Source organism: Tamandua tetradactyla, chromosome 24 (assembly GCF_023851605.1).
Source record: "Tamandua tetradactyla isolate mTamTet1 chromosome 24, mTamTet1.pri, whole genome shotgun sequence".
Lineage (NCBI taxonomy): Eukaryota > Metazoa > Chordata > Mammalia > Pilosa > Myrmecophagidae > Tamandua > Tamandua tetradactyla.
In genome coordinates, this window is record NC_135350.1 from 54,504,677 (window position 1) to 54,530,774 (window position 26,098).

At 39.5% G+C, this 26,098-nt stretch overlaps 1 protein-coding gene across 4 annotated transcripts in view; it reads right to left on the minus strand.

Moving 5' to 3' along the window:
• Positions 1 to 25,207, minus strand: part of PARM1 (prostate androgen-regulated mucin-like protein 1) — a 126,890-nt gene extending 101,683 nt beyond the window's left edge. For all 4 annotated transcript variants that reach the window (XM_077143163.1, XM_077143160.1, XM_077143162.1 and 1 more), the window contains exon 1: positions 24,936 to 25,207. In XM_077143163.1, coding sequence (XP_076999278.1) covers positions 24,936 to 24,978 — 43 coding nt within the window. In that variant the 5' untranslated portion in view covers positions 24,979 to 25,207. The remainder of the gene's footprint in view (positions 1 to 24,935) is intronic.
• Positions 25,208 to 26,098: the final 891 nt, after the last annotated feature.

Consider the following 26,098-nt stretch of genomic DNA (forward strand, 5'->3'; position numbering starts at 1 on the left):
GTTCCAGGATGGGGTACGCTGTCTTTTTTTATCTCTGTTGTGGCTTTGGGCGCTTTCTGTATCGTTTCTACTCCCCTAGTAGGTGTCCTGGAGAAGAAACTAAGATCCGCGCGTCTTACTAAGCCGCCATCTTCCAGGAAGTCCTATTACCAACCTTTTAAGGCTATTGTAGAGTCAACTGTGAAAATGGAAGGCCCCTGACACAATGGCTGTCCCCTTATTAGATTTAATAGATACCAGTTTCCCCGGCCCTCCCTTGTCTTCTACATGGCAGAGCTGGAATTCACAAGCAGGGTTGTGGCACCCCAAACCCAAGTTCTCTTCAAAGCTATAATGAGAACTTATTTGGGCTGCTTCTGCCCCACTCTGGCAATACAATCAAACTGGTTGAACTTGAGTGATCTCTTTCCTTTATACTGGCAAAACACTCTATTATTTTATGCATCTATGCCCAGATGTAAATCTTTTAGAAGTCAAAATCAAAATACATAAATCATGCATCTCCCAGTGCATTATAATGTGCCTCAGAACAGCCTGATCATTAAAATATCTCTGCCAGTCACTAAATGTCAGAGAGCTACTTAGGAAAGAGGCTTAACGTAGGCACAGATAATAGAATAATTACTGTGCTTCAGTTCCTACTGAATTTGCAAAAAGCCAGTAAAACATGGGGAGTAACAACGTTTCTCGTCTGAAATCTCTCTTGCAGTTCCCTTCTTTAAAATCAGGCTTTAAAGTATTTTCTTCTGGAAAGAAAAAGAAAAAGCAAGCCCACAAAAAATGTATTTGTAAAAAGTTGTAGGCTGCATTTAGAACCGGGGAAGAATTTCACTCAGTAGTTTTCTTACTGGTTGTAGATATATTTGTCTTTTGCCTGGTATGGAGAAAGATTCCGAATTTTTAGAAAAATCTTTCAACTTAGACTCCAGGGAATACATTGTTTATCTTACCATGGAATTCCTTTGGCAGACAGCCCCTTCTCCAAATGCATGTCTATGAAAATGGTCTTATCTAGCAACATATTTCCCAGCCTGAGAATCCCTCCCCTACCAGCAATGCCCTGAGAGCAGAGAGACAGCTGTGGCTCAAGGAACAAGTGTCAACTTGAATCATGAGATCTGTATTGAGTTTTGACTCTGCCCCTTCTGTGACTTTGAACATGTCACCTCACTTCTCTGAATCTCGACTTTTCTCACATATATAATCAAAGTACTATGTTGATTCCCAAGTGCTTGTGAGGATTGAGCATCACTTTGCACCTAAAAGCCCTGTGGAAATTCATGAACTTCTATAGGGATGTTTTCATTATTAGTATTTAAAGAGCAAGAGTCTGAAGAATTGTATGCTCAGGGTAGTGCTTTCTATTTTTTAATTAAAATTTCTACTTGTCACTAGTTTGAATTCTATTGCATCACTTTTCTTTGGGGCTAAAATTTGTAGATTTTTCACCAGTATAAGTGGTTTCCAAAATAGTAAGGTGTATGCATTAAAATGCAGTTTTTATGGCATTCTACAGAACAGACTTGCAATGGAAAGAAAACCAGGAAGCCAAAACACCCATAGCTGACTCCCAGAGCTCTAAGTGCCTCTGGCCACAACTCTGAGCCAGGCTGCTGCATTTCATTTCCTTATCAGTCTTGTCATCTTTGCCTTTGAGGTTTATCTGAGGCTGAGACAAATGCATGCACGAACGATCTGTATGTTGGAAGGTGTGGCACAGACAAATTTGAGCTGCTATCATAATGCCACCCTCAAGCACTGGAACATCCTGAGGAGCTGCATGAATTCTCAAAGACTAAATTATTTAATAGGTAAAATTAATTGCAGAATGAATGCTAGACATTCTTAACCTTATTGGGGCACAGAGTTTTGGTAATGGATAAAATCTATGGATTCTCTCCCAAGAATAAAAAGTGCAAGTAAATACATACAAATAATGTTTCAATACAATTTGGGGTGTTTACTGAAACTCGTTATTTATGGGCCAACTAAAGTTTGGTAGACTTCACATGAATTTGTTTCAATTCATCTAATCCTTGAATTTAAAAGATGAAAAATGGAGACGCAAGGAATATCTGAGATTTTGTCATATTTGCTAACTATAGTTTTAAACAAGATTTTTTTTTAATTCTAAAAATCAGCAATCTATATAATATGGAACAAGTGCAACTACCTGGAATACATTATTTACCAGAACATTTCATTCATTATTCCTGTTAAATCAAAACAAGCTTATGCATTTCTTATCCATTTCCCATAATATAAATTGAATTGATACCTTGAAACAATCTCGTGTAGCAATGAAGCACAGATTGAATTCATCCAATGTCTCGTCTTAAGACAAACTGCTTAATGCTTTTAGAAGGGAACTTTATCCACTAGGACTTAAGCCTAAATTCCTAGATGAACTTTGATTTGTTAATCAGGTTTCTCGAATTTATACACTCCTACCTAATTGCCTATGTTCTGCCAAAGTCCTCATCAAAAAGAAAAAAGCAAGTGTTGCTTATGTCTGATGCTAAGGAATACGCATTTTTATACAAATAAAACCAAAAAAATGCACACACATTATCATTTGCACATTTTGAAGCCTGAGTAATGAGGGCCAACATTCCAATTGCAGATGGACATTTGGGGCCTGTTATTTTTCCACTTTCATCACAACCAGAGGAAATTGCTCTTTTGCAGGTGTGGGGTTGGTTAGTGCTTTTTAAACACGATGCTTAGAATGTGCCATCAGTGTCACAAGTGAAAAGAAAATGAGCAGGTAGAACTGGAATTTACAGCACGGCCCAATCTGAAATGTGTAATTTCAAAAAAAGCAACATTTAATTTTTTTGGTCAAGCATTATAAGTCAAATATAGGTCAAGTTTGGGTTGCAAAAACACTTGCAGGAATGCTTAGTAAAACAATACAGGTGCCCTTTCAAATCCAAGCTGTCACTGTAGAGAAGTCTAAGAAATAAGATAAGTTATGCAATTTTTTCTGGCAATTTTTCTGGCAAACGAAGTATCCACTGGCATATGCTACTGAACCTTGTCTCTTTATTTTGAGTTTTTTGTGCCCTTCCAGAGCACAAGTCTGATTACGTCAAGGAGAAATTGGGTCTTTCCTTTTAGAACTCTTGGCCGTTCACATACCATTTCAGAAAGGCCCTGGGTAATTCTTGCTAGATTGGTGCACTGGCTTGAAACTGTTACACACCCCAGATAAGCCATGTTCTTTAATCCAATCTTGTGGAGACAGGCCTATTTTTTGGTGGGACCTTTTAATTAGGTTGTTTCCATGAAGATGTGACCCAGCCCATTCAAGGAGGGTCTTAATCTGCTCACTGGATTCCTTTAAGAAAGGGACATTTCAGAGAGAAGACACAGATATTTGGAGACACAGAAGAAAAATGTCCCAGAAGATGCCAGAAGCTGAGAGTCCTTTGAAACCAGAATCTGGGAAAGAAGAACAGCAGATGTCACCACATACCATCCCATGTGACAGAGAAACACCAGATGCTATCAGCCGTTCTTGAGTGAAGGTATTCTCTTGTTGATGCCTTAATTTGGACATTTTCATGGTCTTAGAATTGTAAATTTGTAACCTAATAAATCCTCTTTGTAAAAGCCAATCCATTTCCAGTATGTTGCATTCCAGCAGCATTAGCAAACCAAAACAAATGATGAATGTTCTCTTCCTCTTAATTTCCAGAGAAATTTATTGTAGATATTGGGCCTGACAGCTTCAGAAGCCCATGGCACCTTTGGAGAAGAGGTCTGTGAAGTGCGTAGGCCAGCCATGGTGGAGCTGGTAGCCTCCAAATCAGCCAGCTTAACTTGCCAAAGGATACAGGCCTTTTGCCAGACATGACCCACTTCCTCTTGGACCCTGCAGATGAACCCCAATCTGCTCATTTTCGTTGCTTGGTCCTATGTCTCTGGAGAGGCTGGGGATGTTCCCAGATGTCCGAGGCAGTGGGGACTGCTATTCAAACTTTAATGTTTCTTGTTACTTCTTTCATTCTGGGAGAATTATCATGAAGGACAATCTTCCATGGAAAAGTTAGGTTATCCCAAACATTTGCCCCAAAACAGATATATGAGCTGGTTGACCTTCTCACCCTTTATATAACCTCAGATTTCCTGATTAATCCCTTTAATCTCAATTTAGGGAAAAAATCTACACTTCTAAAGCTCTTTACTCCTTGTCTCCTGGGCACTGATTTTGGGTCTCAGGCTGTTTTACCACATAGCTTTGGCAACACAATGACTCTCTCTGGGATTTAAAAAATATAATGAGGCTGTTCTCTTGCTTTGTAACTTTTTATCTCAGCATGTACTCAGTTCTCATCAAGGAGCTTTGTTTATAGTATCAGAGCTTTAATTTTTTTATTCCCTTAAGGATTTCCCAAGTCAATAAAGGGTTTAGACAGAAGTCCTTTCACTTTTCTTAGGCAAAAGCTAAGTAATTAAATCTTTTATAAGTCAAATTATATTTTTTCCAGGAGAAAGTATTCAAAAGTTAATTTTTATTCTAGCATTTAAGGAAAGACATGATTGCAAACAAACACTGACTAAGTGACTACTGAACAAAATAAATGTTCATGTTCTACCTAATAAATATCTTAGCTACTAATCAGAAGACATGGATGCATGTGGTTATGGCTGTTAAATGCATAAAATAACCTGCTTTTTAATGGGGAAGTTGGAATTTAGACATTTCCAGGAAATGTATAAATCCATGAATATTAACTTTCCCTCAAAAGGCATTTTCTCCCCCTTTAAAATTTCATCTGATAATCTCAGTAAGGATGGAAGCAAGCAAGTAAGGAAAAACACATCCCACCCACAAATACACATATACACACAGACACACACTTTTTCACATTGGCGAATAGAAATCCACTGTCTTGGAATGTCATCATTTCTTCATTTTTTCCATGAAAGATTCTTTTGACCTCCTATGCCCTCATGTCCATTAATACATTCCACAGAACTGAGAAAAAATTTTTAAAGGGACTGCACCATGCCCTCTCTGCATATGAACAGAGCAAATACATCAACCCTACATTGCAATGAGCTAAGCTGTAAAAGAACAAAGGTCATTTTCATTTCCTAAAACTTTTGATCCCTTTCTATTCTTTTCCTGACTCTACCACAAGGCATAGTGATGAAAGAGATATAACTAAGAAGAGGTAAAACGGGTGCCCTAGAAATTTGCCACATGCCTCCCAGATTACATATATGTTACTAGCCACACCCAAATCAGAATGTTCCAGAACCATCTAGAGGAATCTCACAGTGGGTAGGCTGACTAAGCAGCAGTTATTTTTTAGTAAAATCAGTTCTATGTGGGACTGCCAAGGAGGGCCATTAAAAACCTTATAATTTAGGTTGATGAGTCTGATAAGTTTGGAAGTTTGTGAAAGCATTCCCTCCCTTCCTTCCTCCCTCCTTGTCACCCTCCCTCCTTCCCTTTCTCTCTTCCTCCTTTTTTTCTTGCTTGTCACAATACTTGCTGTGTGTTGGTACATAATGATCAGGAACCAGGGATGCTGTCTCCATATGTGGAAGAAATGACTGACAACAACTTTGGTGGAGAAACACCTGATTTTACAAGTGGCCAAAGCAACTGCTCTTTGAATGAACGTGATTAATAACCAATTAAGCTATCAATTGTTTCTTTTATCGGGGGGATAGTTTCTCATGAACTTGGTTTAGACATGAAAGTCATATGGTTAATTTATATTATCCCAAGTTTGGCAGGTTGGCACAGTTCATGCAGCTCACAGCAGCTTGCCACAGGTTCAGGACACTTACTGGCAACTTCTGCTGTGAGGATAACTCAGAAGATAGGAGAAGGTTTCCCCTTTCTCCTCAGGAGAGCACACTTCCTTTTACATCCTTTCAGTCTGGGTTAATGACACCAGGATAGTTTCTAGAGTTCTAGGTTCAAAGGAGAAAAGTGTCTTTTTGGTGAAATAAAAATCCAGAGAGGAAAACAAAAATCCCTTCTTGACAATCCTTTTCTATCACTGAAGCAGATTATGCAGAGAAGGGAAATGGGGTCAGCCACAGGGAAGTACCTCTATTTGACACAACTTTCTATTTTATAGGACATGTTTGCCATCATGAACTCATGTTTATTGCTTTAGTCTAGGCTCAGTTTTGACACCACATTTCAAATATTAAACTGTGCATTTCAATGTTAACATAAAAAAAAAAAACAAACAACAAAAACTTACTTATGTAGAAATACAACTCATGCCCTTTCTTACTGAGTTCAAAATCAGAGATACATGAATTTTTTCAGAGGACACACGCTGGTTATAGCCTACTTACAGAAATCTCCCTTGTGGTTAGCACTGGCTAGCTCTAAGTGTGGATCCTTTAAAAGACAATCTTTATTGGATTCACTTATCTAGAGTAAAATTTTATTTCATAAGGCTGTGGACGTAAGGATGGTTGCCCAAAGATAGCAAGCTTGTCTGGAAAGCAAATATAATTCCTTTCCAAATGTCATTTGCTAAAGTGCAGTCACATAAGGCAGGCCAATTGGGTCTCCAGCCTTCTATCTCAGGCTTCCTCTGGGGCCTTTTGTTGTCCAGTGCATTCACGGTAGGCTTCTCACTGTGCAACTTTCACCCTGGTGGTACCCCAGGTTCCAGGTCACGTTCCTTTCAAAGTTTATTCATCATACAGACTACTCCTTCAAGGGCCTATGCTCTTCTACATGCCAGCACAAAACAATAGATAATTTTCAGCGACTTGGGTAATGTGTTACTTCTCTCAGAGACCATAAAGTTTTTAAAAGCTTAACTCTTAAGGAGGAGGGATTCTGGCGAACAATGTTGGAAGGGCTTTGGAATCCCTTAAGTCAGGGGACTTAAGTGTACTTGAGTGTTGAAATCTAAGTTTAGCCACTGACTAACTATGAGAACTTGAGCCCTATCTTTGAGCCTCAGTTTCTTCAGTTCAACGCAACAAGCATTGAGCACCCAATATATACATAACCGGAAGGAAGGGACATGAAACCAAGACATGATCCCCATTCTCTAAGCCCTGAAAGACTAGTAGGGTTAACATAGGCAAACTGTTTTAGGGGACATTTGAGCTTGCAAGATGAAGAGGATTTGAGTTGGCAGAGAATAGGATATGGCATTCTAGAATGAGGAAACGGCATTACCAAAGGCAGAGAGACCTGACAGTTTGGGGTAAATGTCCCCTCTTGGAAGAAGACTTCCCCAACCAGAATAAACTATTTCCTTTTTTGGCTTCTCACGCCATGGTGACTTCCTTTCTTTTGTTCTGCCTCCACTTCAGATTCTAAGCCATTTGATTAGGACTTGTTTCTGCAAAAATAAAGAGTTTTGGAAGACTCTTTTTTAACACGTTTTATAATGAAAATCCACTCATACAAAAAGGGAAAGGAGAATATAATGAACTCCCATGTTCCTATCACACAGCTTCAACAATTATTAACTCACAATTAGTTTTTTCTTCAATACCCCACCCACCTAATTTCCCACATCCATGTTATTTTGGAGAAAATCCTAGATATCAAAGTATACCATGTTCTGAAGCAGATAAAGCCATTTTTTGAAAACATAAGAGCTGTATCAAGATTATACTTAAAATATGAATAATGCCTTAATATCATCAAACACCTAATTAATATTAAAATTTAAAATTGTCTCATAAATGTCATAATTTATTTTAAAGTTTTGGTTTGATTCAGAATCCAAATAAGGTTCACAAGTATGATTGGTTGCTGTGTCTTAAGTCTCTTTTTAATCTATACTTCTCCCTCCATTTTAAAATTAATTCTCTCTTTTCTCCTTTGCAACTTCTTTATTGAGGAAATGAGGTTGTTTGTCATGCAGAGTTTGTCACAGTCTGATTTTGCCCCAAATTTACTTCCATGGCATTAATTTAACACCTTCCTCAGTCCTCTGTATTTCCTGTAACCTGATCGTTGGATGTGGAGTTATTCACACTTAAGTTCCTTTTATTTTGGCAAGGCTGTTTCATAGGGATGGTGTGTTCTTCCATAAGGAGATACAGCATCTGGCTGTCCCACACTTCCTGATGTTGACAGCCACTGATGGTCCATTAGTCCACTAATTCTAAGATCCATCAATTCATTGGATGACACAAAATGGTGATATTCTATTTCTACCATGCTTTCTTCACTTATTAGCTGGAATACTTCTAAAAAGACAATTATCCCATCATCTGATATTTGGTTACTCAACGGTACACTCATAAAATAAATGCAGATAAATACTTGATCCTTTCCAATTATCTATCATTTTTGAAAATAATGTTTTTGTTGGTTAGTATTCTCCAGTGGAAACCAGTCAAATTCTGTATCGTCGTTATTGTTTATATTGGGTGTTATTTATAAACATCAAGCTTATTGATGTTCAAATTGCCCCATCTTTGGCCAGTAGAAGCCTCATTAAATGGTTGATTTCAAGTCCTTTTAACATTTCCCTTTTTTAAAGCAAACATATACTCCTCTTTCTCCCATCTTCTGGAAACCTGTAGTCAATTTTCTATTCCTGTGAGTTTGCTATTTTTAGTCATCTCTTGTAAATGATATCAGATATATTTGTCTTTATGAACCTTGCTTATTTCACTGAGCATAATGTTTTCAAGTTTCAGCCTTGTTGCAGCACATCTCATAACTTCATTCTTCTTATAGTCAAGTAATATTCCATTGTATGTTTGCATCATATTTTGTTTATCTATTCATTTGTTGGTGGATACTTGGGTTGCTCATCTGAGTCCTTTTGATATGACCCTGGTAGTGCATAGTAGTGTCTTTACTATCAGGTATAAAAAGATATTCCAGGATCATAATATACATTTCCTAACCCAAACCTGTAATTAGCTTCATTTTCAAAGAGGCTTTATTCCTTTTAGTAGAAATTGAGTTTGGAAACCACAATCTGAGCACCTGGAAGATTCTTAGGTGGTTTTGTGTCTACTTCTTCTCCTTTAGAGGGGAAGCCAGGCAATTTGGTCTAGATGGGTCTCAAAAGATGGGCAAGAAATTGTGGAAGGACAAAGGGTGACCATTAGGAGTTATAGCAATAGTTTCAGAAGGCATGATAAGGTTTTAACTAAGGTGGTAGCTGTGGGGAGAGAGAAGAGGATCAGAGTCAGGACAAATTCTAGAGATCAAATTTACACAAGAGGATTTAGAAACCAATTTGGAAGTCCAAGATAGCAAGGACAGAGGTGGATAAAAGATTACAGGCCTGGTTTCAAAGCTTAGGTGGGTCACTCATCAATTGTGTGATCTTGAACTCATTAACTTCTGAACCTCAGTGACCTAAACTGCAAAATGGGAATAATATCGACTATCTTACCGAATTATTTGAGGAAGCTGCAGATGACGTGAACGCAGTATAGTAAGTGATACTTAGTAAGAATAAAAATTAAAAATGTGAGTTTCCTATTTGTTCACCAACCTGTCCAGTTTTATCTATAATGTAAGGGGTGGGGGCGATTGCACCTAGATCATACCAAAGCCTCTTCCAGTCCCATCTGCTCAAGCCCTGTCCCTAGTCATGCCTGCATCGCTCTCGGATAGCTCCAAGGAGTGTTAGTAATGGATCCTCCCGCATTTTGCCTAAACCACATTTTATTGATTATTTTATTGAAAGGATGATATAACAGATTAAAAGTTGCCAAAAGACAAAGAAAAACACATATTCTTCTCTAAGAATATTTTTCTTTTTTGATATCTAAATTGACATCTATCATTTTAGAAAAGCTTAGAATAATACTTTAAGAAATTGTTCCCACAAGTGACAAAACAAAACACAAAACAAAAACTAACAAAGTACCTTAAGTACTGATCAGTTAGCCCAGAGCACTTTGAAATGCAACCCGAGGTAACATTCTGATCAATGATTTATGCAGCACTCTGGTTTTAAAAAATGTAATATTAATTTATCAATTTCTTTCCAGAACCTTCCATGCCCATTATGTCAGTGGTGCCCTATAATTCTTTCTGAGGGTTATTTACTTCTCTAAGATCTTATTTTTGCAGGCTCCATCAGAACATTCTTTTTTTTTTGCATGGGCAGGCACCGGGAATCGAACCTGGGTCTCCAGCATGGCAGGCGAGAACGTGTCTGCTGAGCCATGGTGGCTCACCCCAGAACAATTTTTGAATCAAGATTTCAAGGATCAAAATTGCTACCTAGCAGTTACTATAGCTAGAGTAACTGTTGATAAAGGTTACTCTATTTTAAAAATTATTTTAAATTATTACTCTATTTTAAAAAATTAAAATAGAGTAATAATACCTTTGTTTCTTTAATTGCAAAGGCAATGCAAGACACTTTAAAAATTCAGGCAATACAAAAGCAGAAAGAGAACAAGCAGTGAAATTGACCCAAAGCTCTGTTGCCAGAAGAATCTACTTGCATCCTTCCAAACTCTTTTCTGGACAGGTACATTCACATGTTTTCAATGTTTCATCACAATGAACATTTTATCTGCAGCTTGCTTTGTCATCAAATATTTTATAACCATTTTTACATGTCAGTACATAATGAATCATCTCATTCTTTTACACAGTTGTTCTTTGTGGATGTATGTTAATTTACCTGACCAAGAGTCTAATGCTAGACATTTACCTTGTTTCCAATTTATTGCTATTTAAAAAGAGACCTTAAGAACAACAACAGCAAAAAGATTGAATTAGAGCAAACCTCTAGGTATATCATTTTACAAGGAACATGTTAAATAATACTATGGGGCTGTAACTAGCAAAATTCAGATGGTAGGAAACTACAGGCAAATGACCTGATTGCAAAAAAATAACAAAACATTAACAAAGATAGATAGATAGATAGATAGATAGATAGATAGATAGATAGATAGATAAATAAAATTATAAATTGAAAGAGACTTAAAAGACAGTATTTGGATTCTCTTTGAACAAACCATCTGTTTAAAAACTGATGAGAAAACTGGAGAAATTAGAAGTGAATCTTATTAAGGAATTAGTGTTTTGGGGTGATGATGAATCCTTTAATTTTTAGAAATATATTGAAATTTACAGATGAAATAGCATGATGTCTGGCATTTGCCTCACAATAAGCCAGTGGGGAGTGGTTTAGGAGGAATTGGGATTTTAAATGAAAATGAATAGCCATGAATCTTATCTGGGTGATAAGTACATTATTCTCTATTTCTGTGTATGTTTATAGCTTCCATCATAAATTTCCAAATGTGTCAGAGTTTGAATACAGCTTTCTAAAATTATCATAAAACAAGATGCAACTTCCACTTTTAACACAATTCACATTTCAGATCACCAAAGAAGGCAGAATTCAGGCTCCATAGAGATATTTTAAAATCTTTACCAAAAATTAGCTGTAAATCTCAAAACCACATTCCCCCCTTTTCTGTTAAACCTCCAAATTGAAACTCTCTATCCTCAGTGAAATAGTCATTTCTGTTTCTTCAACAGCCATATTGCCTTTGAGATTTTTGGTTTCACAAAACTTCTCTTATTGATGTGTACTCTTATTCCTTCCAGGGAGAAATTAAGTCCCAAATTTCATTATAATCAAGAACATGGTATCTCCCGTGGAAGAGAGGTGGGGGAATGGCCACCTCTCCTCCAGTGTCACAAGCATACCACCAGACACAGTTCCCTTTGGTTCCATTACAAGGTCAGGGTCAATACCCTTTGCCATCTCTCTGTTTACTGTCAATGCTGCTGTACTTTAAGATGGCTGAGTGCCTGACTGCCTCAAAAACGGACAAGGAGACCTCATGTAAAGCTAGGAACATACTTTAAATAAAAACTGTCCTCTTTCTGTTTGATTTATTTATAAGTTGTGCCTCAAGTTGATCTAATCTTAAATTTTACCATTATCCCCAAGGCTCTAACAGAGTATGCTGTTATTTTTCAGGTCACACTCTCACAGACAGCTACTAAATAATTAAACATCCTTATTTAGAATAAGCCAGAAAGTACTATGAAGCTGGGGGATATGACGATACAGGTTGTCAGGGGTATCAGGCCTGCAGGTTGACAATAAGGTTTCCCATCACGGGACACAGGTTTGGTATAAGGACTTACCATCACTTCTATCTATTGCTGGGGTTTTAACACACTTCACATTTCAGATCACCAAGGAAGGCAGAATTCAGGAGGAATTCCATGGAGCCTAGAAAATTCACATTCTTTTCTTGAGCTTATTAGTGTCTAACTTACACCCACAACACTCAGCATCTAAGTTTACCTAACTTTCTCATACATTACTGGGTAGTTGACAGTAGAGATTCCTTTAAACTTAAATCATTTTTTAACATTAAGCTATTTTTCATTATTCAGAAAAGTCTCAGAAAACACTCAAATAGTGGCAGTATCTCTATCTTTTCTGGCTGAGCTTAAAGGTGACATTTTTGTAATTGGCCAGAGAGTTTAGGAAGTTTCATTTATTTTAAAGTGATACCCATGGCCAAAAAGGGGGAGTTTGGTGCTTTACATTTATATTGTACATAGTTAAAAATAGCCAATTTTAAAGTTTAGCTTCTATTATCCTCAATGAAGATTAAAAACCTGGCTCATTTTTTAAAAAGCCATTTGGAAACCCCACACATAGGCATCTGATAATAAACAAGTTTGCTAGTGTCTGAATTTTGTGTGATCTAAGGCAAAACTCGATTTTTCTTCCATTTGCCAGCTCTCAAAAATGTATTTAATTTTACAGTTGAATGGGTATATTTTGAGTATCCCCTTATGTGTCATATACTATTCTAACACTGGGGATACTGTCACTAGAGAGACAAAATCTTTGGTCTTTTGAAGTTATGTTTTATCAGGGATAGGAAAAGTGGGAGAGGGAAGATAGACATTAAAGAAAAGGTAGAGCTAAGAACCAGAGGAGGTCCTCTGGGAATGAGGTGGTAGCAGGTGGAAGAGACTACAATTTTTAAATGTTGGTCAAGATAAGTCTTATTGAGAAGGTGACATTCAAGAAAATCTTTTAAGGAGGTGAGGGAATTAGTCGTGTGGATTTCTGGGGAAAGCATATTCCAGACAGAAACTAGCTACTGTTGGGGTAGAGTGAACAAAGGATAATGTAGAAGACCATGTCTGAGAATGAATGGGCTGCAGGTCTTGACGGTCACTATATAAGGACTTGGGCTTTTATTCTGAGTTTAACAGGCAGCCACTGCAGGGCTTTGACTAGAAAGTGATGTCATAGGATACACTTCTAGCAGACCAACTGTTACTATGTTGAGAACAAACTCTAAGAGGGAAGGGGTAAGAGTTGGCAGACTAGACAGGAGGCCAGTGAAGAATTCCAGGAAAAAGATGGCGACTCCAAGAGCAGTGGAGGTAGCAAAAAGTGGTTGAATTTTATATATATTTCAAAGGTTGGAAAAGCAGATTTTCCTGAAGGACTACATGAAGTATGCTGAGATAAAAAGAAGATTCAAGAGTGACTCGAGTTTTTTGGCCTAAGCAACTAGGAAGTTGGAGTTGGCATTAATTGAGATGAGAAAGACTTCATTCAGGTAGGGCCTTTTGGAAAAGGAAGTTCAGGAGTTCAATTTTAGATACATTAAGTTTGAGATAACTATCAGATAGCTACGTAGTGGACTTCTTTTGATCAGGTCAAAAATCACTATTCTCAAATTATATAAATTCACAGAGAGCAGAGTTTTGTCATTGCTGTAATTTAGAATCTTGGACAGTGTTTAGCCAACATAGATTTTCAATTAGTGAATTAATTCACCAAATATGAAGCACCCACTATGTGTTTCATGCTATTCTTGGTGCTGGGGATACAGCAGCGGACAAAATAGCTAATATTCCTGATTTCTTAGAGCTGACACTGTATTAGTGGGAGAAAGTCAATAACAGAGGGAAGAAAGGTTAAAATTTGTTTATTTTTGTCTCTATTTTTTACTCATATTTCCATACCATAGATAAAAGGAGCATCAGACACAAGGTTTTCACAAATACGCAGTCACATTGCAAAAGCTATATCATTATACAATCATCTTCAAGAAAGATGGCTACTGGAAAACAGCTCTACAGTTTCAGGCACTTCTTTCTAGCCACTCTAATACACCATAAACTGAAAAGGGAATATATATATATATATATATATATATATATATATATATATATAAAATGCATAAGAATAACTTCCAGGATAATCTCTCAACTCTGAAATCTCTCAGCCATTGACACTTTATTTTATCTCATTTCTCTCTTCCTCCTTTTGGTCAAGTAGGTTCTCTCAATCCCTTGATGCCAAGTCCCAGCTCATCCCAGAATTTCAGTTCCACATTGCCAGGGAGGTTTACACCCCTGGGAGTCATCTTCCACATAGAGGGGGGAGGGCAGTGAATTTGCTTGCTGTGTCGGCTGAGAGAGAGAGAGGCCACATCTGAGCAACCAAAGAGGTTCTCTGGGGGTGACCCTTACGCCTAATTTTAAGTAGTCTTAGCCTATCCTTTGCACAGATAAGTTTCACAGGGGCAAGTCTCAAGATCAAGGACTTGGCCTATTGATTTGGTTGTAAGAAAAACAGGAATTCTCCAAATTGGGAAGTTGAATTTTTCCCCCTTTATCCCCATTCCCTCAAGGGAACTTTGCAAATACTTCTTTATTCGCAGTTCAAATAACTTCGGGATTTATCGGGGCATCACACTAACCTGGACAAACCAACAAAATCTCATGCCCTATTCAAGGTTCCATGCACTTATGGTGTTCAGATAAACTGACCATATAAGTTAAATTAGGAAGTGGACTAGTCAAAATATAAATTTTGCATCAAGTAAGCATTTCTTACTTCAGTCTCACACAGAAGTTAAAGTTTTAAATTACGAATGACCATCTATTTTCAACACCCTGTTCTTCCTCATGCAAAAGCATTATTTAATTTGTACATTTAATCACCATCATTGTCCACTCTATGCATTCCTAAATTATACTGCCTCAGTTTTTATCATCTATCATTCCTTCTAGTTTCATATGTTCTCCTATTCCTTCTCCCTCAATCATTCTCACATTCACCTTCATTTAGTGTACTTACATTATTGTGCTACAGTCAGGTAGTATTACGCTATCCATTTCTGAATTTTTATGATTGTGGGTGGTAACTTTTGATTAGATGGTTTCCATGGAGATGTGTCTCCACGCATTCAAGGTGAGGCTGCTTACTGGAGCCCTTTAAGAGGAGGAACCATTTTGGAAAAAGTTTCAGAACCAACACAGCACACACAGCCATAGATCTTTGGAGATGCAGAAGGAAAATGTACCCAAGGAAGTCTAACGAAATGAAGAGAGAAAGCTAGCTGAAGATGCCATGTGCCATTCCAGCAGACAGAAATCCCAAACAACATCACTGTCTTTCTTGAATCAAGGTATATTTCTCTGGATGCCTTAGTTTGGACATTTTAATGGCCTTAGAACTGCTAACTTGCAACTTAAGTTGTCCTTTTAAATGCCATTCCATTTCTGGCATATTGCATTCTGGCAGCTTACAAACTAAAACACTTTGTAAGGGAGGAGACTGAGACACCACCCCCCCACCACCCCCCATAGAAGAGCCTAGCCTTCCCAGCTTCAGGGCTGGTATTTCATCTCAAACCTGCCCTACCACAAATTACCTGATCTTTCCACCACATTATTTTACTTCTCATATGTAATTACACAAATCCTATCCTCCCTCTATAAATAAAATATCAGGGGCTGTGCTTCTTGGCATATAAACAGATAAAGGAGAACATGCTCAGGAAAGGACTATTTTTAAAGCAACTACAGACATAACTCAGAGATCTTGTGGGTTCGGTTTCAGACCACTGCAACAAAGCAAATATTGCAATAAAGTGAGTCTAATGAATTTTTTGGTTTCCCAGTGAATATAAAAGTTACGATTACAACTATACTGTAGTTTATTAAGTATGCAATAGCATTATGCCTAAAAAATGCACATACCTTAAATAATACTTTATTGCTAAAAGACGCTAACCTTCATCTAAACCTTCATTAAGTCATAATCTTTTTGCTGGTAGAGGGGTCTTGCCTCGATGTTGATGGCTGCTAATTGATCAGGGTGGTGTTGCTGAAGGTTGCTGTGGCTGTGGAAATTTCTCTTTTTCTGAACATTGCATCTCAACATTTGGCTTCAAATATTGAGTAAACCATGTTGTAAACACATTTGCTGTCATCAGGCTTTGTTGTTCCATTTATAGAGTACAAAAAGAGTAAATTTAGCATACTTTTTAAGAGTCCTAAGATCTTCAGAATGGTGGATGACACAGGCTTCAACTTAAAGTCATTAAAGCTACATTAGCCCCTAACAAGAGAATAAGGCTGAACTTTGAAGCTTTGAAGTGAGGCATTGACTTCTCTTCTCCAGTAGTGAAAGTCCTAGATGGCATCTTCTTGCAACAGAAAGCTATTTCATCTACATTGAAAATGTAGTTTAATATGGCCACTTTCATTGTCTTAGCTAGATCATCCGGATAACTTGCTCCAGCTTCTACATCAGTCAGTACCTGCTGTTTCACCTGGTACTTTTATATAATGGAGTGGCCTATTTCTTAAATCTCATGAACCAATCTCTGTTACCTTCAAACATTTCTTCTTTCACTTCCTCACTTCTCTCAGCCTTCACAGAATCGAAGAGAGTTAGGGCCTTGCTCTGGATTAGGCTTTGGCTTAAGGGAATGTTGTGGCCAGATTTTCTAACTAGACCACTAAAATTTTCTCCGTATCAGCAAAAAGGAAGTTTCACTTTCTAATCTTTCATTTGTTCACTGGCGTAGCAATTTTAATTGCCTTCAAGAACTTTTCCGTTGCATTTACAACTTGGCTAAATGTTCGGTGTAAGAGGCCTAATTTTTAGCCTATCTTGGCTTTCACACATGCCTTCCTCACCTAGCTTAATCATTTCTAGATTTGATTTAAAGTGCGAGACTTGTGACTCTTCCCTTCACTTGAAGACACAGAGGTCATTGTAGGATTATTAATTGGTCTAATTCCAATATTGCTGTGCCTCAGAGAATAGGGAGGCCAAGGGAGAGAGACAGGGAATGGCAGGAACACACACAACATTTATTAAGTTCACCATCTTACATGGGTCACTGTTTGTGGTACCCCAAGATGATTAAAATAGCAATATCAAAGGTCACTGATCACATATTACCATGATAGATATAATAATAATAATAATAAAGTGCGAAATATTGCAAGAATCACAAAATGTGACACAGAGACACGAAGTGAGCACACGCTATCAGAAAAATGTTGCTGACAGAGTTGCTCTACAAAGCGTTGCCCAAAACTTTCAATTTGTGAAAAAATGCAAATCTGAGAAGTGTAATAAAATGAAGTATTCCTCTATAGGGAGGCTGCTTGGATGTGAGCAATCCAGACCACTCATTCCTAGCGTAATTAATCCAAATTATGTAGTTGAATTCTTGACATCTCCCAGACTTTTCTCATTCTTTTCCCTCCTTTCACAAAGATGAGAGTACCTAAATTACCTACCATAAGGGCTGTTTCATCTGAAAGGCTCAATTTGCAATCTTTCACAGAATGAAAAAGGCATACTACAATATGCTTTATAGTCAATAAGTTTGAGGGGAAATCCCTTATCCTACCTAAAAATGAAACAAATTTTCCAAAGATGGTTTGGGCTTAAGTGCCCTGCAAATAATTTCTATTATCACTCTCCGCTCCCCATTCTACTATCTGATATTTTCTGTCTCATGTCACAGACTGTGCCCCTGGCTTCTCCTATGTATCTCGTGCAGTGCTCCATCCTACTACCCATTTCTTTACCTACTTTCACATGGAATTTAATGTCACATTTCCTTTCCCACCAACATTTCCTAGAATGTGAATGATGAACGATCATTCACCCTCAAAAATTACCCTCAAAAATCTTTTCTTTTTCTCAGACCCATCTGGCCCGTTTCCTAGAAAGAATTTTAGGGTTCTCCTCTTGAATGCTGGCTCCATCAATTACACTGTAATTTTTAAGACAAAACATCCAGGGTACCCAATGCTTGGAATGTGATTGCAGTATTCATCTAATTGTTGCCTCAAACACAGCAGGGTCCGCCAGTGCTACGGTTCCCTGACTGGCATAATGTGAGATTCACCAATAACCTGACCCTTTTCCCAGACAAAGAAAGACATGTACAGTCTATCAGATTTCTTCAGGACTCCTTCAGGATCCTCGGATGAATAAGCGTCGACAAGAACCCCTCAACTTGCAATTCCGTAAAATCCCACCAGCATCGTATGACATTGCATTAGCTCAGTCGAATGACTACAGCCTTATTTTCCCAAACACATATAGACAGTGCCTTGTATCTCTTACATAGGAAGTAAATCATTACAACAATTGCATTGTTTTCCTAAGGAATCTAAATTATAGTGCAAAGCAAGGAGCACATGGTACGGAGTGTTCACAATTGAATAGAAGATCCAAGTGTTAGAGTGGTATCCCTCTTATCTTTTTCCAAAGAAAACTGAAAACATTTCAGAAGGGTTTGAGAGCACAGGACATAGTCGTGAGTGCAAACGAACTGTCGGTCATGGGGTTAAAAACCCCAAGCTGGTAAGAATATCATAATTCAAAAGGTAACGTCTTATACATTCTAATAACCTCGTATAAGGAAATATGTTTTAACCTGTAGGAAACCTGAAAAGTAACCTTAAGCTTATAACCACAATCAAAAAGAAAACACAGACTTCTCTAATTCCTTTCATGTTTAATATCTGCACAAAAGTTCCTATATCCTCATTTCCTCCCTGATGGAAAAGAAAGTCAGGTGCGAGAATTTGGAATATAAGTGAAAAATATTGTCAATGAAGTTGTATTCCACCCCTCACCTTATTTTGTTTTGAATAGACATGTTTTCTAAATATATACACATTTTTTCCTATCTAATTACAGTTATCTATTCAGATTTTGCCTTGGGTAAAAGGTGCAAATTTCTACCACTGTCTAATTACTTAAAGGATTTTTTCCCCATCTGCCTTAATATTCTGATATGTTTCTACAGGCTCTTATATAGCTACAGCTTTCAAGAAGTACCAATAGAACTATCTCTTGGTTCTATTATGTAAACTTTAGGTAATTAATATTTGTGAGATGCTTTAAGATCCTGGCACAAAAGAGAGCTTTGAAATCCAAAGCTATTCTATAACTTTTTCTTTTATTCAGCTGCCAGCTAGATTCCAGAATGCTTCTAGATCCAACTCTTGTGCAAGAACATTGCCATCATTTAAAATACATTCAGTTTTTGAAGAAAGGAAGGGCCAAAAGGGGTTAGTGAATGCAGCCTCAGGGTGGGTACAGTGATTCCCACCAATTGTTCAGAAACACACAACAATGCACAGATAATGGATATGCAGTGAAATTCAAAATATTTCAATGGACCAAGTGCTACCACTGAATTCTAATCTATGCAGTTGCTACTGGAAAGAGAGCTGCTCTTAAATCTCTGTATCTCCCCATAAACAGACTTTCTTTCTTTTTTTTTAATGAAATAGTTGTAGAGCAAACAATGTCCAGTGAATCGGGGTTCACAATAAAGTTAATCTTGCATCTAACCCAGTGGTGCATATATGAAGTGTATGTGAAAGGCCAAAGATAGGGTGGTCAAATAAAATACAGGATGTTCCAGTTAAATTTGAATTTAAGAAAAATGAAGAATTTTTTTTCTGTCTAAGTATGTCCCAAATATTGCATTGGTCATATTTAGACTAAAAAAATGTTTATTTGAAATTCAAATTTGACTGGGTATCATATTTTTATTTGCTGTATCTGACAACTCTAGAGAAAGAAAAATTAAAACAGCTCATTTCCAATTGACATTATAACACCTTGCACCAACGAAAAACACAGATGAAAAGAATTCTATAATTATCTATTTCATTTTAATGATTTCTCTTACTTTGTAAAATGGCAAAGGTCTTAAGGTTTATAAATGATGTTTAAACAGATGAGAGGAATTAGCTATGTTGGTGCAAAGGGTTATGATGAACATTTGAAGATCCACACGTCAGAAAATCCAGTATTACATCAAGCCCTATCAAAGACCAAAAAAAAAAAAAAAAGTAATGTTGTGAGCTACATACACAAATAAGTCATATTTTATAGTCATCTTGCTTATGTATTACTGAATGATATCCTAATAGCCTTGCATTTCCAAGCAAAAAAGCAATAACTGGACAAGGCAGACACTCATCACCTGCCCACCTCCTTTTAGAATTACCACTTTCTTCTAAATGAAACATTTATTTTTCCAAGGAACTGTCTCATTTGATATCTTATTAGAGAAGCAAATATTTGATTCCTGAGCTAATCTGTCCAATTTCAGTGGCAGATACTTCCAAAAGGAAGCAAACGTTGTAATTGCTATGGTAGAAGGATCCCTTTCATTTGGGTGTTAAGATTGATTTCCTTTTAAAACATTTTAAGTGTCACTCTCCATTGTTTCCAGTGGGTGGTGTATCCCCAGAGGAAAATTAATGCTTAAGAAAGTCTGCTTAATCAGACTGTAAACACTTGGCGAATATTTCCCTCATGAAAACACAAGCACAATTAGATCAGGCCCAAATGCTCAAGTTAAAGTAGAGATCTGACAATTATTAATTACCCTGGGTTCTCGAGAGAGTCATTCTATATTATACAGAAAACATGACCTGTCTTTTCCTAAACTGTTTGATCTGAATTATCCAAAAACTTGTGGTTTTGAGGACCTGATCTTAAGGTATAACTGAGCTGGGCTTTTGAAACACACCAGTATGCAGAAGGCTGTGGTAGAAACAGAGCCCTTGGTGAGACTAATTCTGTTTGTTACTGAGCACTTTTTGACCTGCTGTGCTAAGTCCGAGCTGGCACATGATTAACCTTTTCAAATTAGGCATTTAGTAGGCTCAGCTGAATATCTTCTTAATTTGCACCTTAGGGTTTGCCAACAGTTGGCACTGTGCAGGAGTATTTTGATCTCTGATTTACAGAGTCCAAGTGCAAACATATAAAATCTGCTTTTGGAGAGGATTGCCTAATCAGTACAGAACACAGTAAACTTTATTAATAAGAATAATAGCAACAATTGTTAACACTTACTGAGCATTTACTATGCCCCAGGCCCTGTTCTAAGCCTTTCGTTATATTCATTCATTTAACCCTTTCAAAAACTTTATGAGGTTATTACTCCCCCAATTTTGTAGACTCTCTCTCTAAATGACACACTTAATAGTTGTAAAGCTTAGATTTGTATCCAAGCAATCTAGCTGCAGAGTCTACACCTTATTTCTTTGCAACATTGCCTCTCTCTGTAAGTGTATCATACAATGATAAAGACCTTCCACCTTCTCAGATCAGGTTTCATTCGAAAGAGGGTTTCCCATCTTTGTGAGGACAGAGTCCAAGTGGCAGAAGTTAGACCAAAAGAATACAAGAGAACCCTTTATCCTCACCTCAGTCAAACCTTAGGCAACCTCGCTGTTCCTGTATACTTGCATGCATTTTTCATTTATTTGATATGTTTGTGATAAGGCTACAAGAACTGATAAATATCAGGTCCTGAACTAGGAACAGAGCCTTAAATGTGAATGATGGGGTCTTCTTTCAAGGATAACAACATTCTAGATGTTAATTACCTGGAAAAGAGGCATCCAGAACACAAAGAGGATCCTTATCTTCAGGGAAGCCTGGGAATCTAGCTCTCCTGATCTGATCACAGAGGACCAGCAAGCCTGCACTGGAGTGCCTGGTTAATGGGACGGAATGCAGTATTCTCCCCGGGGACAGACCCGAGGCAGACAAGGCAGAATCTGAAACAGAAGTGTGATCATGAGGTTTGCGCTTCTGCCATCTGTTTTTGTTACTTTTTGTCCTCCTTGGGTATTTGGAAAATGCTCTTTGAAAGTTTCTCTATATCTCCGATCTCTCGGCGAAGGGAAGTATTTTTTAAGTAAACTTAGTCATAGACCCCCAGATGCAGCAACAGCGGTGTTGGCGATGGGGGCAGAGAAGTCAGAGGAAAGAAGTAGAAGAATAAAGAGTGAAGCTATTCAGTGGCCTGTCATCTTCCTTCCTTTCCCAGTTTGGTGGAAAACCTTAGAGATTCTGTCTTATATTTTATTTAGGAGGCAGCACTTTTGTATGCCTGTACTGGCATAGGAGTGTATGGGAATAGTTAGTAAAACAGCCGTACTAGTTTCATACCACAATCAACTTTGATAGAACTGTAGACAGTTCAAAGTTTCTCTTTTCCTCATTTTTTAAACACAAGGCAATAAGTATAACGATCTATTCCTGCTAGGTTGTTGGCAATGTACATATATTTGCATTATACAGGCTAGAGAAAATGCTATGCATATATTGAGAGGATTTGTTAAGCTAAAACATATTCCATGACCAATCTTGTTTCTGCCTCAAGGAAGTATATCTCCTTAAAGATTTTACAAAAATTTTCTGTAAGCCTCTAAAGCTGGCTAGTGGCGGTGGTGATAGGAAGGTGGGGGGTGAGGGGTAAGATAGAGTGGGGAAAGTGAAGGAAAGAAGGAACTGCCTGGTAAAGCTAACTCCAAGAGGACCTGCTGAAACATGCATGACACTTTCATTTTAAGACCCCTTGCCCTTCTCATTTACTGATATATCTATTCTTTTTAGACAAATGCTATTTTAGATTCTGAAAATCTAAATATCTAAATAAATATTTAATCTAAATAAATATATCCTAATTTATAGTGCAAATAATCTGATGGTGTATTTGTGCCAATTTTTATATTATTTTTCTGATAATTATATTCCAAGTAGCTCTAACAACTGATACCTAAAGCCACCTTCAGTAGCACAAACTCCAGAGGGAAGGACCCAGCTTCCATTAGCTTCATCACCCTCAGTATCCGACAAGCACACAGAAACATAAGCAGGGGAAAGAGCCGGGGTTACGGAAGCGGGGTTACGGAAAGAGCCGGGGTTACGGAAGCGGGGTTACGGAAAGAGCCGGGGTTACGGAAGCGGGGTTACGGAAAGAGCCGGGGTTACGGAAGGCCTAACTAGGAGGCAGTGACCCTCTTGTCTCTGATCCAGTATATGGGAGTGGGGTGGGGCTGGAGCTGCTCAGTTGGTCTGTGACTCACCAGCTTTCTCCCTCTGACTGTGGACAAGGGCAATATTTCTTTCCCCCAGGTTAGCCGAGCTACAACTCTAAGGATGGCAGAAAAAAAAAAGCTACTGAGAAAGAAACCCAGTAATACGCTGCTTGTTAGAGCTAATACTGGTTTTCCCAACTGAGAGTTCTTTTTAAAAGAAATGACAAGCCATTAAATAAAAGGAAACAAACCTACCTAATGGCTTACTCAAGGCTTTCTGAACCACATCAACATATTTTTATTTAAAATAAGATAAAGGAACCTTCCATGTCATTTCGTAAACACTTCGGGCTTCGAGGATTACCGGAAGTGTCCCTGTCCGCACTGCAATCCCGGGGCCTGGAAGCGGCTGTCTCACCTGCTGAGATCCAGGCGCTCCCAGCCCAGCCCTAAGCGGCGCAGCCAACCCTCAGCTGACCGAGAGCTTTCGGAACCGTCTGCGGTCGTGTCACCAAACAGTGCAGACACCAGAGAGAAAAGGAAGCTTTCCCGTACGCGCAGTACATAGAGAAAATAACACGCTTTAGCGTCAAGTTGGGAAACTTTACTTAAAATTGCATTGTTTTTTGAACTACCAGGAACCTTCTAGCTTCTTTTCAAGAGATCATAACAACTAGTGTCTATAATTGCAGAAGGCCCCAAGAACTCAGAGGGGAAAGAAATACACGTACTATAAAGCGTGAAACACTTCGGTTTGTCTTATATGCTTTTCGATAATTCTCATCTAAATATGCCACCGGCCACGCAATTGGGCTACTTTTGCCGCCGGTAATTTGTCCATGGTTAATCGTCCGTTTTCGGGACTGCGTTTTCCAGTGGGTCCCCCAACTCTAGACTCAAAATGTTCCCTCTCCCGGCCCCCAGCAGTGGCTAACTTAGTCCTCCTGCTTCCGGTCCCCTCCTTCCTGAGGCAACCCTGGTCCCAGGACGAGGGAGGGACGAGGGAGGAAGCGGTCCTTCGCCACGGGGTGTGCGTGTGTGTGTGTGTGTGTGTGTGTGTGTGTGTGCATGCGCGCGCAGTGGTGGTGAGTGGTGGTGGGGGTGGTGCTATTTCTAGACAATTGAACAGTTTAGTATTTCCCCCCCCCCCCCCCAAGGCTCATTTTGGGAATGCTCTGGGCCAAGGCAAGACTTGAAAACTTCAAGCGGTGAGTGCAAGCTTGAGCCGGGCAGGGACTGCTGCGGGCGGGACCATTAGTGCCGCATCACCCCTAAGCGCGTTTAGGAAGGGACGCTGGAGACCTGACACTGCCAGTTCGCGGGGAACGGAATCCAGCTCCACCCGCCCCGCAGCTACTGGCGAAACCTTCCGGACGCGACACTTCCCCCCGGATTTTCATCCCTCCCTGGGCTGAACCGCAGCAAGAAGACTGGTCCCCGACTCTAGCTAGGCGTGCTCGGAGAACCTGGCCAGAAACTAAAAGTCTTAAGGCGCAGTCGGTGTCCCCTACCCGGGGTTCAAACGCGCCTAGCAGCCACCTGCTCCACAAAGCCAGAGTTTGTGCGGTCGGGGGCTGTGTCCTGAAGGAGCCGGTCATCTCCTCTGGCATGGCCCAAGATCCCCCCAAGGCGCACACGACTCCAAATCCAAGTACACGCACACACCTGCGCACAACCCCGGATTCAGGTGCCACTCAGGCCACCCGCGCGCGAGGAATTACTTCCCCACGCTCTCTGCTCTCCGCACTTCAGCCCCAGCCCCAGAGCTGGCCCCCGGGGCCACACCGCGCCCGGACCCTCTGGGAGGATGGTGACCCCCAAATACCTGCGGTGAAGATGCAAAGGGCGAAGAGAACCTTGTAGATCATGGTACCCTGAAGCCGATGCCCGCGCGCGCGGCGGGCGAGTCTGCAGGGACTGACAGAACGCACTGGCGCGAACGATTCTTCCTCCGCCAGCCGCGCTGCGTCGGGAGCAGGGAGGCGCGCTCCACGCAGGAGGCTCTAGCTGCTGGCAGGGAGGCGAGGCGAACGCCACTCGGCTCGCTCAGCCGGGAGACCTCCAGCGCCCGGCACGCTTCTGCTCCCTCCCAGTAGCCGGAGCCCAGGGCCGCCTCCGCCTCCGCCGCCGCCAAACCCCTCCCACCTGGGCCCGGCGGAGTTGGCTCTTCCACCCCTGGCATTCCCTCTCTCAGCTCGGGTGCTGGGAGCCTCGGCCCAGGGCGGCCTCTGCTGGACAGTCAGGGCGCGAGTCCTGAGTTTTGAATAGGTTGAGCAAATGTTTGGAGCGTTTAGCACTGTCCTGGGCTAAGGTAGGAGCAGACCTCTGCCCTCAGGAAGCTATTTCAGGATTATGCAACCTTTAAACAGGCGATTATTTGCCAGTTCGGGAGTTACTTCGGAGGGCCAGACTCCACCATGGTAAGACAGCATACACATTTTGTTCCAAGTACGGAATATTTCTTTCATTTCTCTAAACGTTTCTGCTTGTCACTAAACCCTCACACACATTCAGTCCCTCTGCATTTCCTAGTTCTAGAGACAGGATGTTTGCGGTGCTATTCACCTTCTTACCAGAAGCAATTGTAGTAATGTCAATTAACATTGAATGTGAGAACTTCCAGCCAGGCTAGGGCTAGGTGTTGTCTCTGACTATCTCTAACTACCCTAAGAGATAGGAATTATTCATTCATTTTATTGAAGAGAAAATTAAGACACAGAGAAAAGTAATGTCAAGGTCACGTAGCTGATAAAGGCTGAACCCCAAAATTGAAAAGTTTGTGTAGGGAGACAATAATAAAAAAAGTGACTGACATTTCCTGAGTGATTGCCTTGTGCCATGCACTGGGCTATGTGCCATACAGCTATTAGCCAAGCGATTAGTCCCCCCAGCAATCCTATGAGACTGGCACTATTATCCCCACAAGTACAGAGAGGTTTAAGTGCTTACCCAGGATCACACAACTGGTTAATGGTACGGAAAAAATGC